Source organism: Hippocampus bargibanti, linkage group LG18 (assembly GCF_051943395.1).
Source record: "Hippocampus bargibanti isolate YZ-2025 linkage group LG18, ASM5194339v1, whole genome shotgun sequence".
Lineage (NCBI taxonomy): Eukaryota > Metazoa > Chordata > Actinopteri > Syngnathiformes > Syngnathidae > Hippocampus > Hippocampus bargibanti.
In genome coordinates, this window is record NC_142751.1 from 12,939,686 (window position 1) to 12,953,039 (window position 13,354).

Below are 13,354 nucleotides of genomic sequence, written 5' to 3' on the forward strand. Positions count from 1 at the left end.
CCGTGATTAAAAAAACAATTGTATGTAAGAGTAGAACTGTTTTAAGGGTGTGCTGTAAAAGGGTGACGTGTGAGTGTGGGGGGGCTGGACTCCGCAAACTAAGTTAACTAAGCCTGCGAGTTGGTTTCCTTTACTGTGTGTATCGGTTGACCCTCTCAGAGAATCCTGTGAGTAAAATTCCTTTTTTTGGTTTCATTTTCAAAGTAACGCACGTGAAGAGACATACAGCAGGCATTACAACTGTAGAGCGGTTTACCAGACTTCAGTCGATTTACACGGTTGCCAATCTTATCCTGTTATGGTTTTGTAATGTGTTGGTACTAATGTGCAAAAGAGTTTTGGTTGGGTTTGAGAAGAGTTTACTTAGATTAAAACATCGGATCCTGGTGGTATGTTTTGTGTTTTTTTTAATATGGCTGGACGTTATTGAGCAAAGCAGTTGCTCACTTTTCTTATCTGGCCTTCATCATGTTGTGAAACTGTCTTTCTTCCTTTTGTTTGCAAGTATATGCGGAGGTATAAAAGTATGCAAAAGGTTAGGGCATTTCCTAGATTACTGTTGCTGTAATAGCACATTCCTATCGATGTGCGTTTGTTGTTATAAAGTATGGATTGGATGTACCTTTATTCGTCTCGCATTGCAGACATTCACATTAGCAAATGAAAATTATAAAAGAAAAGAAAAAAGTAGAAAAACAAAATACAGGAGTATGTGGAGTCTGATATCTGTGTTGTGGCAATGCATGGATTGGATTAGCCTTTACTAGTCTCGCAGTGTAGAAATTTACATGTCACAGCAGCAAAACCTTGAAAGGAAGAGGAAAGGGAAGGAAGAAGTAGAAAAAATGCAGAAGTCTGCTACAAGCTAAATGTTAAAAGCTAATATAGAGAGATGTACATATATAGATATGTATCGGTGTAGATATATAGATTTAATCTGGCTGGCTACCTAGCTTGCTATCTATTTGCCGTCTATTAGCTATATATCTGGCTATCTAGCTAGCCATCTATTAGTTTTCTAGCTAGCTATCTATTGAATATCTTGCTAGTTAAGTTCACTTTACAGTCACAGGATACGTTTTTCTGTAGGCGATCAGCGGCACTCAACCTGGAAGTCACTCAAATAGATAGAAAGCTAGCTAGCTGGTCAATCGTTAGCCAACAGATACCTAGCTAGATAGCCAGTCAGCTAGATAGCGATAGCTCTGAGGTAGCTAACTCGCTGAGGTAGCTACTTAGCTAATAGATAGTAAATCGCTAGGTAGCCAGCTATCTAGCTAGGTGGCTATCTCGCTAGCTAGCGAGATAGCCAGATAGATAAATTCAAAGAAGTGAAGAGAGGAAATTTTCCACACACGCCTGATTAATTTCATAAATCAATCAAACATTTTTGACCGGAAAAAAAACAAAAATACAAAAAAAAAACAAAGAATAAAAATATGAAAACATTCTTACATTTGAGGGTGATTTCATTGTGATATTTTTTTTTAATTATACAAAGGTAAATTACACTTTTCTATATGAAAAAAATATTTTGAGGTAGTCCACCATAATCCGAAACATCGTTTTCCATTATAATCAATGTACATTTTTTTAATCCGTTTCAAATCTAAAAAAAAAAAAATCTTTTTAAAAGGACTTTTAAACTAGTTTACCGATTGAAGCAGTCGTTCGGCGACGACAGCGGACGTGCTAGCACTCACTAGCTATATACTGTGTATATTTGACTGAGATGTCAAAAATGGTAAACCTTTTTTTTTTAACAACAGTGTCCGTCCGTCCTGGTGTCAGTTTAATGGAGAAGAATGGCCCGAGTGTGGTTGGAGAGCAGCGACTCGTTACCAGGGATTCCCCGCAACGTGCTGTTGGTCCCCATGGAAAATAAATACAAATGTCAGCAATGTCTCCAGGTTCTCCGCAAGCCCGTCCAAGCTCAGTGCGGCCACCGCTTTTGCGTCCACTGTTTCAAGCAACTTACCAGGTAGACTGACAGATCTCCGTCCACTCCTTCGGTCACTTTATGCTTACTTTGCCCTTTTCAATCAATGTTATGGGCTTTTTATTATGGAGAGGGAGGGAGAGGGGTCTTGTTACACACAAGACTAATTCATCTTATGCAGACTCATCTGTCGCATGACAGGACTATTGTGGTGTCGTTGACTCACAATGATGTGGACACCTCGCTGACACCCATGACACTCTGTCTGTCTGTCTCTGTCCGCCTGTCTCACCCCTGTCAACTGTCTCTTTTGTTGTTTTCAACAATTCAAATGGCAAATCTTTTATTCTTATTATTTTAACGTGTGCACGTGTGCTTTTATACCTCAGTTCAGGCCCAAAACCGTGCGAAGCTTGCCGCCAGGAGAAGATCTACGAGGAGCCCACCTCTATCCTCAACACTAGCGAGGTCGGCGCTCTAGAATATGGACAACATTGTTCTTCAGCAAGACACAAATCCCCCCTTTTTGTTATAATGTGGAGGTATTTTTATTATTATTTTTTTTGCTCACCTTCTATTAGGTCTTTCCAGACAATGCGGCCGGTCGAGAAATAGCGAGCTTGCCCGCCCGGTGTTTGAACGCGGGTTGCAGCTGGAAAGGATCCATTAAAGAATACGAGGTGAGGATTGATTTTATTTAGTTTTTAAATCGTATTTGAGCACCAAATGTGTTTGGAACTACTCACGTTACCATCTCGCGCTCTTTCAAAGTCTTCATGGCTGAGGAGAGAAAGTAAAACTGAATGAACATGCTTGGCTGGAAAGTCCCGTTTTTCAACCGGCACAACAACAACTGGGAAAGTACCACCAGTGACAGGAAGGAAATGAAACACACACACACAAAAAAAAAAGAAAAATACAACTTGAAATGAAATTGGCTGTAGATAGAAGATCACAGCACTTTTGCAAAAAAAAGGTTCCAGATGCTGATTGCTGTCATATATTTGATGTATTTATATTAACTCATTCACCGCCAGACAATATCCAAAAATGTGTCCACTGCAGTGCCAGGGTTTTTGTCATTGCCACTGAAATTCCAGCACCCACAGAATATTGAGTTTTAGGACTAGATAAAGATTCAATGCAGCGTAAGAAAGCATAGACTTTCTTCTTTCATCAGGAAAAAAAAAGTTAATTCCTAAGGTATATGGGTCTGGAGTTATATGAGCTAGAAATGGGGGCAGCTGTACAAAATACAATACGTAAAGTCTCGTTATATCGATATTCAAGGGAGTCCGAAAAAATATCGATCGAACCGGGACTATCGATATATCCGACCCTGTTTGCATGTAATTTTCTCCGTGCCTGCATAGAAATAGTATCGACATAACCGGGACTATCGATATATCCGATATCGATATAATGAGACTTTACTGTACATATATTGATTTATATAGCGCTTTAACAATAGCTTAAGCTAGAACATAACGCTAACATGGAAGATAGGGAAATGATAATAATAATAATAAATTTCATTCCTAAGCGCCTTTCAAAACTTTACAGTCGCAGGATATTTTTTCTGCGGGTGAGCAGCGGCAGCCACACGCGCCAGCGTTCACTCAACCCGGGAGTAACATAAAGTAGATAGATAAATAGATAAAAAAATGGATAAATACATAATAATAATAATAATAATAATAATAAATATAAATACATTTAATTTATCAGCGCCTTTCAAAACTCTCAAGGACACTTTACAGTCACAGGATATTTTTTCTGCGGGTGAGCAGCGGCAGCCACACGCGCCAGCGTTCACTCAACCCACTCATAAAAAGCTAACGAGCCAGCTAATAGATGACTAATGATAAATAAATACATGGGCATAAATATATATATAAAAATAAATCCATATATAAATAGATAAATTAACAAATCAGTGAATAGATAGTAATAAAAATACATAAATAAATGGATATAAATAAATACTGAATGGGTGAATAAATAAATGGATCGATACACCAATAAATAAATAAATAAATGATGCCCCCTTGTGAAAGGGATAAAACATTCGCCAGAGGTCTGACCAGCGCTTTATCGGCACCCCAGCAAGGAAAAACCAAAACCAGAAGAAATTTGGGAATTTGTTCGCTCTATGCCATATTTTCAATTCCTGAATAAATTCGGGAATGGCAGTGAATGAGTTAAGTTACATAACCATATTTCGCTCTTTGTGTGAATGAACCACACACACACACACACAAATCAAGGTAAATCAAGGTAGCGCGAATGGCTGCCGCTGCTCACCCACACAAAAAAAAAAAATCATGTGACTGTAAAGTGTCCTTGAGTATTGAAAGGCGCTTAGAAATTAAATGTATTATTATTATAAATGTTGTAGCCTGTACATTTGAATTATGCCTATACAAGATTATTATTATTTTTTCATCTTTGATGAAATACAATTATGTAATTTGGGCGATGGGAGCGCGACAACATTTCTTTGTGGTATTGTGCAAATGTTTCCGTTTGCAGGGAAGTTGGCGGTAAGATGTGTCATAACAGGAAATAATTCAACTGTTAAAAAAAAATGCTAGCTGAAGCCATAAAATGTTATTTGCGATGTGAAAAACGGTTTCCAAAAAAAACTTTTGATCCCGGTGTTCCAGACGCAGCATGAAGGCTCGTGCGAGCTGGAGCGCGTGCAGTGCGAGGCCTGCCAAGCTTTCCTGTTACGCTCGGAACTGGAACGACACTGCGAGAGGGAGTGCGAAGCCCGCATGCTCAATTGCAAATATTGCAAAATGTCATGCAGCTTTAAAAACATCAAGGTGAGCTCGCTTGGAAGCGCCGCCGGTGTTTACGGTATTGTTTTCGGTCAGTGAACGTCACTTTATTTTTGTTTTGTTTTTTTTGGGCAGGCTCACGATGAAGTGTGCCTCAAGTTTCCCTTGCAGTGCAAAGATTGTGGTAAAAAGAAAATCCAGAGAGAAAAGGTGAACTGCGTGTTGAAAGTGACATAATTGATCATTCAGTGCCATTCCCGAATTGGTTTGGGGTTTCATACTTGGGTGCTGATAAAGCGCTGGCCAGACCTTTGGCAATGTTTTTTTCCCTTCCCTTCCCTTTCCATGTTAGCGCTTTCTTCCAGCTTAAGATGTTGTTAAAGCGCGATATAAATCACTATGTATGTATTGCATTGTATTTTGGAGAGCCACCCTCATTTCAAGCTCCAATAACTCCAGACCCATATAGCTTAGGAATTAACTTTTTTTTTCTGATGAAAGAAGAGAGTATAAGTTTTCTAACGCTACATTGAATATTGATGTAGTCCTAAAAATGAATATTCTGTGGGTCCAGCAATTTGAGTGAATTTTGGACAGCTGCCCTCATTTCAAGCTCAGATAACACCAGACCCATATAACTTAGGAATTAACTATTTTTCTGATGAAAGAAGAGAGTGTAAGGTTTCTTACACTGCATTGAATATTGATGAAAAATGAATATTCTGTGGGTCCTGCAATTTGAGTGAATTTTGGACAGCAGCCTTCATTTCAAGCTCATATAATTCTAGACCAGTATAATTTAGGAATTAACTCTTTTTTTCTGATGAAAGAAGAGTCTAAGGTTTCTAATGCTACATTGAATATTGATATAGTCCTAAAAATGAATATTCTGTGGGTCCTGGAATTTGAGTGAATTTTGGACAGCTGCCTTCATTTCAAGCTCATCTAACTCCAGACCCATATAACTTAGGAATTAACTCTTTTTTTCTGATGAAAGAAGAGAGTATAAGCTTTCTAACGCTACATTTAATATTGATGTAGTCCTAAAAATGAATTTTCTGTGGGTCCAGCAATTTGAGTGAATTTTGGACAGCTGCCCTCATTTCAAGCTCAGATAACACCAGACCCATATAACTTAGGAATTAACTATTTTTCTAATGAAAGAAGAGAGTGTAAGGTTTCTTACACTGCATTGAATATTGAGGAAAAATGAATATTCTGTGGGTCCTGCAATTTGAGTGAATTTTGGACAGCAGCCTTCATTTCAAGCTCATATAATTCTAGACCAGTATAATTTAGGAATTAACTCTTTTTTTCTGATGAAAGAAGAGTCTAAGGTTTCTAATGCTACATTGAATATTGATATACAGTAAAGTCTCGTTATATCGTCCGGTTATATCGAACTATTTCTATGCACGCACGGAGAAAATTACATTCTGTTATATCGATATTTTTTCGGACTCCCTTGAATATCGATATAACGAGACTTTACTGTAGTCCTAAAAATGAATTTTCTGTGGGTCCAGCAATTTGAGTGAATATTGTACAGCTGCCCTCATTTCAAGCTCAGATAACACCAGACCCATATAACTTAGGAATTAACTCTTTTTTTCTGATGAAAGAAGAGAGTATAAGCTTTCTAACGCTACATTGAATATTGATGTAGTCCTAAAAAATAATATTGTGTGGGTCCTGCAATTTGAGTGAATTTTGGACAGCAGCCCTCATTTCAAGCTCAGATAACACCAGACCCATATAACTTAGGAATTAACTATTTTTCTAATGAAAGAAGAGAGTGTAAGGTTTCTAATGCTACACTGAATATTGATGTAGTCCTAAAACACAATATTCTGTGGGTCCTGCAATTCGAGTGAAAATGACAAAAACCCTGGCACTGGAGTGGACACATTTTTTTGCACATTTTCTGGCAGTAAATGAGTTCAAGTATGTCATCGGGCTGATATGATGTCACCATAAACTTTCTGTTTCACTTCTTCAGTTTAGCGATCACCAAAGATTCTGCCCCAAGTCCAAGAGCGCCTGTCCCTTTAGCGAAGTGGGCTGCAAATTCGTGGTGAGTCATTAAGTACACTTGCACCGCTAGGTTGAAAATTCGAACCAGAGTACTTCATTGGCACTTATATGGTTAATTTTTGGGCCGCACATAGAGAGGGGGACGGGGGGGTGAAAACAAATGGAAGTCTGAAAAGGACCCTTTAAAAAGAAAGCCCATTCCGCTCGACTTTCAGCAGGAAAACGGCAAGCTGAGTGACCATGAATACAGTAGCGTGATGGAGCACCTGCGCTATCTGCTGGACATGGTTCTGTCGGTGGCCCGGTCGCGCCGCACAGAGGTCCTGTCTTCCAATGAGTTGCAAGAAGATTCGGGTCTGGGCCTGTACAGGGCTCCTGAGGAGGGAGCCTCGTCCCCTGTGCCTCATGTAGACCTGGAGAAGAAGGTGTGTGAATATTAAAATTATTTCGTTAAAATGTTCCTTTTAACTTATTCACTGCCATTCACTAATTTATTCGGGAATTGAAAATATGATGTGGAGCGACATTCCCGAATTTGTTCGGGTTTTGTTTTGGTTTTTTCGTGCTTGGGTGCCGATAAAGGTCTGACCATGGCCTCTGGGAATTTTTTTTTCCACAAGGGGGCAGCATTTACCTTTTTTCCATGTTAGCGCTATGTTCTAGCTTAGTAATAATAATCATAATCATCATAATAATAATACATTTCATTTATAAGCACCTTTCAAAACTCTCAAGGTCACTTTACAGTCACATGATCAGTTTTTCTTTGGGTGAACAGTGGCAGCCACATGTGCCAGCGTTCACTCAACCCGGAATAACGCAAATAGATAGAAAGTTAGCTAGTTAGCTAGCTAATAGATAACTAATCAATAGCTAGCTAGTTAGATCGCTAATATATAGCAAATAGCTAGCTAGGTAGCCAGCTAGATAGCTGGCTAGCCAGCTAGGTAGCTAGCTAGATAGCCAAATAGCTCAAGTGATGGTCCATCCCCACACCTCATGATGACTAACTTTTTTTTGGCGGTCTGAAAATGAAGTAAAAAAATTATTTGCAAATCATATACAGTGATACCTCAGCATTAAGCATTGTTAAAGCGCTATATAAATCAATATATGTTTTGTATTTTGTAGAGCTGCCCCCCATTTCAAGCGCATATAACTCCAGACCCATATAATTTAGGAATTAACTCTTTTTCTGATGAAAGAAGAGAGTCTAAGGTTTCTTACCCTGAATTGAATATTTATATCGTCTTAAAACTCAATATTCTGTGGGTCCTGGAATTCAAGTGACAATGACAAAAACCCTGGCACTGGAATGGACACATTTTTGCACATCATCTGGCAGTGAATCCGTTTAAAAATCGACACTTTTGTGCCATAACTTTTCATGATCAAATTCAATGAATGGATCGTACAAATCAAATCGTGTTGCGGTTGTACCCAGTTGAGCGCCTTGGAGAACATCGTCTGCGTTCTGAACCGCGAGGTGGAGCGCAGCTCTGTGACACTGGAGGCCTTCTCGCACCAGCATCGCCTGGATCAAGATAAATTAGAGAACCTGAACAACAAGGTTCAGCAAATGGAGCGGGCGTTGGCCATGCGTGACTTTCAGCTGTCTGAGACAGAACAGCTGGTGCGAGAGTTGCAGTTCTGCACCTACGACGGCATCTTTGTGTGGAAGATCTCGGACTTTGCTCGCCGCAGGGTCGACTCCTTGGCCGGTCGGACGCCTGCCATGTTCTCGCCAGGTGGGTGCGGAGGTGGCTAATTATTGTCATGTCATTGGCCCCAATGGAAAGCAGAAAATATGGTGATGGACCGAGCCAAAAGTTTGAAATATACTCCGGTTATCCATTTTATTTCTATGTTGAAATAAGTAAATACCATTTTAACTTTGTGTGAACATACCACAACCGTTGTGGTATCTTCACGTTGTGACAATGTCTTTGTATGCTGCAAATAATGTAACTTAAAGGACAACCAACGTCTCCGGACAAGTTGTGTCCATAATTTGTAAAATGGCTTCAAATGACTTCTACTGAGCATATTTTAATAAGATTCCACCGCATATAGCTATATTTATGTTTTGAGACTCGCACTGAATATTCAGGAAGTCTTGTTTTTGAGTTGGTGACGAGTCCGTACGTGACGTCATGAAAGGACCGCCCCCTGACCGTAAAAAAAGACGCATTGTAGCGTCCTTCCATCACGGCAATGGATTTTGCTGTACATGTTTGGTCTGAGAACCGTGTTGCACCCAAAAGCCGCCAGGAGGGAGTCCAAGCTCCATATAAGGAATTTATCAGCCTGTGGAAGCGGAGGTGGGCCACTGGAGGTCGCCATTTTTGTGCCTCTTTTCTGATGATCCATTGTTGCCCCAATGTTGCCTCAAAATGGCATGGAATAAATTCTTTAATCGCTTGCAAACATGTATGCTTTGCTCTTCAGAACTATTTGAATCATATTCATAACTGGATGTGTAACAAGAAAGCATATTCTCCGACTCTGAAGCCATTGTTTGGATTCTCCTGCAATGCAAGACGTCTTGGCGTGATGTCACGTCACGAACTGGGGGCGTGACTTTATGAAAATGCCCAATTCGCAGCTCAATTTTTTGCAGATTTTGGACACTTTAAGTCATTTTTATTGGTGTTTTGCATTTGAATAAAAATATCATACTGCGTGTTTTGGGTATTTAAGATGCTATCAAACGTTTTTCTGATGTCAGTTAAAAACCAAAAAAGTGAGGTCGGTTTTCCTTTAAGGACGGAGGGGAGCTGCTGGAAATTCCCCGCGTTTGCCGGCCAACGCGCATAAAGCAATGTGCCTCCCTTGAGACGGAGACGTGGCAACCATCGAGCGAAAAGGGGGAAACAATTGAGGTTTTGACAGATGACAACAGCGGCAAAACATGTTCAAAACAAGTCATGTTCAATTAGATGAACAAATGAAAGACCAGTGCACCCTGCTGAGTCGGGCTTCATTAGTCACAAAAATCATACCTTGGCGAATAGCTGCCCTTAGAAAATGATTTCCGAAAGTCCCGCCCCCTTGTTCGTGACGTCACGCCAGGACGTCTTGCCTTGCTCTAGAATCAAAACAATGGCTTCAGATTGGGAGAAGATGCTTTCTTGTTACTCATCCAGTGATGAATATGATTCAAATAGTTCTGAAGAGGAAAGCATACATGCTTGCAATCGATTAAAGAAGTCCTTTCGGATCAATTCGAGCCATCAGGACTCCAATGTAGCGTCCCAGAAAATGCACAAGATGGTGCACAAGCTCCATTGGAAATGGGCTGATTTGTCTGCTGGGAATTTGTGTCAACTAGTATCAAATAGTAGTCTTGGTGCAACACACATTGATTCACCATCACGTTATTTGTGTGTTTTCCTTCTAATTTCGCCATCAACACGAAGTTTTCAGACCAAACAAAGTACCCAAAATGCATTGTGTGTCGCTTTCTCGGTCAGGGGCGTTCCTTCCGTGATGTCACATCAGGAATCGTCACCAACTCAAAAACAAGACTTCCTGAATATTCAGCGCGAGTCTTAAAACGTAAAATATAGCTATATGCAGTGGAATCTTTGTAAAATACGCTCAGTAGAAGTCATTTGAAGTGATTTTACAAATTATGGACACAACTTGTCCAGAGGTGTCGGTTGTCCTTCAGGGAGAGTCCAACAGGCTTCGTTTCAAAATGGCCGACTATCACATTTCACGTTGTCCTCTCTTGTCTGTCGTCAGCATTCTACTCCAGCAAGTACGGTTACAAAATGTGCCTGCGCTTGTACCTGAACGGCGACGGCACGGGCCGAGGGACGCACCTGTCGCTCTTCTTTGTGGTCATGCGGGGACGCTGCGACGCCTTGCTCAAGTGGCCCTTTAGCCAGAAGGTAAGAAGCGGGTGAAGCACGTCTCAAGCCTTGACGTCGACAAAAGATGGTGAGCGGACGTTTCATTCAAGGTGACGCTGATGTTGCTGGATCAGAACAATCGCGAGCACATCATCGACGCCTTCCGTCCGGATGTCTCGTCCACATCCTTCCAACGACCGACCGGCGAGATGAACATTGCCAGCGGCTGTCCGCTCTTCTGCCCGCTGGGTAAACTGACCGGGAAGAGTCCATACCTGCGTGATGACACCATCTTCATCAAGGCCATCGTGGACCTGACGGGCTTGTGAGGTGAAAACTGTGGAAGTTGCCACCCATAAAAAAAAGCACCGTTAACACAAAAGGAAATATGATTATTGACTAGAATACATACAGCTAACCGGAGAAGCTGTTATATGATGTTACTTATAATGTTATCATAGTACTATAATTATACATACATCGAGCATATAACCCCCACACACATGGAAAAAAAAGTATAATTGTATCTTATTTTATTTTGAAATAAAAAAAAATATATTTCACAATTTGGGAGACAAAAAAAATATATTTTGAAACTTTTTCATCACATATTTTTGTTTTATTATAAATATATTATTTCTAGATCATAACAAATAAGCATATATAAAGAGAAATATCAAAATATTTTACACTTATATTATTTTATTATTATTATTATGCACGGCTCTTGTATTAGCCCTTGTGACCTACTTGTACTCTTCATTGTGTTATGTATTTAGTGAAAATAATATTTTTTTGTTTAATTATGTAGTGCAGCTAATATTTTACTCTCTGCTGGTTGTTTATTAAAACACAATTGGGGGAAAAAAAATGTCTTCCTTTCTGAGTTACAAAAGGACTACATAACATTCAATTCAGCGTAAGAAACCTTAGACTTTTTGAATGGATTTCAACTTCCGACCATTTTGACTTACGACCGTTTGGTTGGAACGGAACTTGGTCGTAAGTCGGATGTTACCTGTATTGAGTATTAGATTGTACTAGATATAGTATTGACTATCTTCTTTCATCAGGAAAAAAAGTTAATTCCTAAATTATATAGTTCTAGAGTTATCTGAGCTTGAAATGAGGACGGCTGTCCAAAATACATATTGGTTGATATAGCGCTTTAACAACAGCTGAAGCTGTAACAAAGCGCTAACATGGAAAAGGGAAATGCTGCCCCCTTGTGGAAAAAAAAAAAAAAACATTTGCCAGATGCCATGGCCAGCGCTTTATCGGCACCCAAGCATGAAAAAAAGAAAACCTGAACAAATTCGGGAATGGCGTTCTACATCATTTATTCAATTGTCGACTAAATTCATGAATGGCAGTGAATGAGTTAAAAGCAACGCATAGCATCATCTTCACAGAATTTGAGTATGAACGCATGTCACAAAACCTTTTTGCATCCTATTTTTTTTTTCTTTTTCATACATTTAGTACAATCCTTAAGCTAAATTATATTAATAATTAATAATACATTTCATTTCTAAGCGCCTTTCAAAATTCTCAAGGACACTTTTCAGTCACTGGATTTTTTTTTTTTTGTGCGGGTGAGCAGCGGCAGCCATTCAACCCGGAAGTATTCCAAATAATAAAATAGTATGTGTATCTATCGGTGTGCAAAAACCCAAAACTTAACTTTGAAAGGGTTAAAACTATAAACCTACTTCGGTAATCCAAATTTAAAACGCAGACAAAAAGTATTTAATATAGAAATTATAAACTTACCCACCATGCCGGACGTTGTTTACATGTCTCAAATGATCCTCTGAGCTTCGTTGTCCGGGGCTTTAAGGCTCCTGGCAGGGGTCACCATTGTCAAACAGGTCCTGAATGAGAAACCAGACAAAATAACGGCTGAGATACTACCACTATGATGATTGGGGTTCACCTGGGTGGACGAGAAGGTAGCCAGCCCCCCGCCGGCTTTGCGTATGAGGACGGGTCCTGAATGTTGTTTCTGACCCTGTGTTGGACTCCGTCGTTCAAGCTTCTATGCTCAGATGAGACTCGGAAGGGCGTGATTGTGAGGAACGGTGCCCGCAGTTTGAGGCTCTTTTGTTATTGAAGCAGGAGACCCTTTATATCTGTAGAAAATGGCATTATACACAGCTAACATTCAACTTACGACCGAGTTCCGATCGGACCAAATGGTTCGTATGTCAAAACGGTCGTAAATCGAAATCCACTGGCGCCCGCAGTTTCAACCTGTTTTGTCATTGAATCAGGAGACTCTGGATATCTGTAGAAAATGGCATTATATACATGTAACATTCAACTTACGACCGAGTTCCGATCCAACCAAACGGTCGTAAGTCGAAATGGTCGTAAGTAAAATTCATTCAAATTGTTGAATCGAGACTCGGAGGCTAAATGACTCGCAAACTCCCCCCTCTGGTGCCATCACACGGTCGATTAAAATTGTTGAACACATTGCCGGCCTGCTACTTGCAGTGCCAGGCGTAGAATTAAAATTTTAAAAATAGGGTCTGGAGGTCATAAGTACGGGTGGTCGTAAGTCGAGCTGGTCATAAGTCGGATGTTACCTGTATACGTAAGTATAGTACAACCAACATACAGGATAGGAATGTACATGCCTCGAACAAAATGCACTCTTTTATACAAATTAAAAATGTTGCTGGTGGTACCTCATTAGTCTTTGCACGGGTTTTCTATACACATGACGCCCCCGAGGC

At 40.0% G+C, this 13,354-nt stretch overlaps 1 protein-coding gene across 1 annotated transcript; it reads left to right on the forward strand.

Moving 5' to 3' along the window:
• The first annotated feature begins 39 nt into the window (after positions 1-39).
• On the forward strand, positions 40-11,493 carry traf2b (Tnf receptor-associated factor 2b). The gene is made up of 11 exons (XM_089021323.1): positions 40-167; positions 1,770-1,981; positions 2,329-2,407; positions 2,521-2,619; positions 4,606-4,767; positions 4,858-4,932; positions 6,722-6,796; positions 6,972-7,181; positions 8,201-8,504; positions 10,504-10,652; positions 10,724-11,493. The coding sequence occupies exons 2-11, from the start codon at positions 1,806-1,808 to the stop codon at positions 10,940-10,942; spliced, it is 1,548 nt and encodes a 515-aa protein (XP_088877449.1). The 5' UTR covers positions 40-167; positions 1,770-1,805; the 3' UTR covers positions 10,943-11,493.
• Positions 11,494-13,354: the final 1,861 nt, after the last annotated feature.

What these genes read in the sequence shown, in the direction of transcription:
- traf2b (XM_089021323.1), top strand. Translation starts at nt 1,806, where the DNA reads ATGGCCCGAGTGTGGTTGGAGAGCAGCGACTCGTTACCAGGGATTCCC. An exon ending in GATCCATTAAAGAATACGAG is followed by an intron (nt 2,620 to 4,605) that starts GTGAGGATTGAT and finishes CCGGTGTTCCAG; the next exon opens with ACGCAGCATGAAGGCTCGTG. An exon ending in GCCTGCCATGTTCTCGCCAG is followed by an intron (nt 8,505 to 10,503) that starts GTGGGTGCGGAG and finishes GTCTGTCGTCAG; the next exon opens with CATTCTACTCCAGCAAGTAC.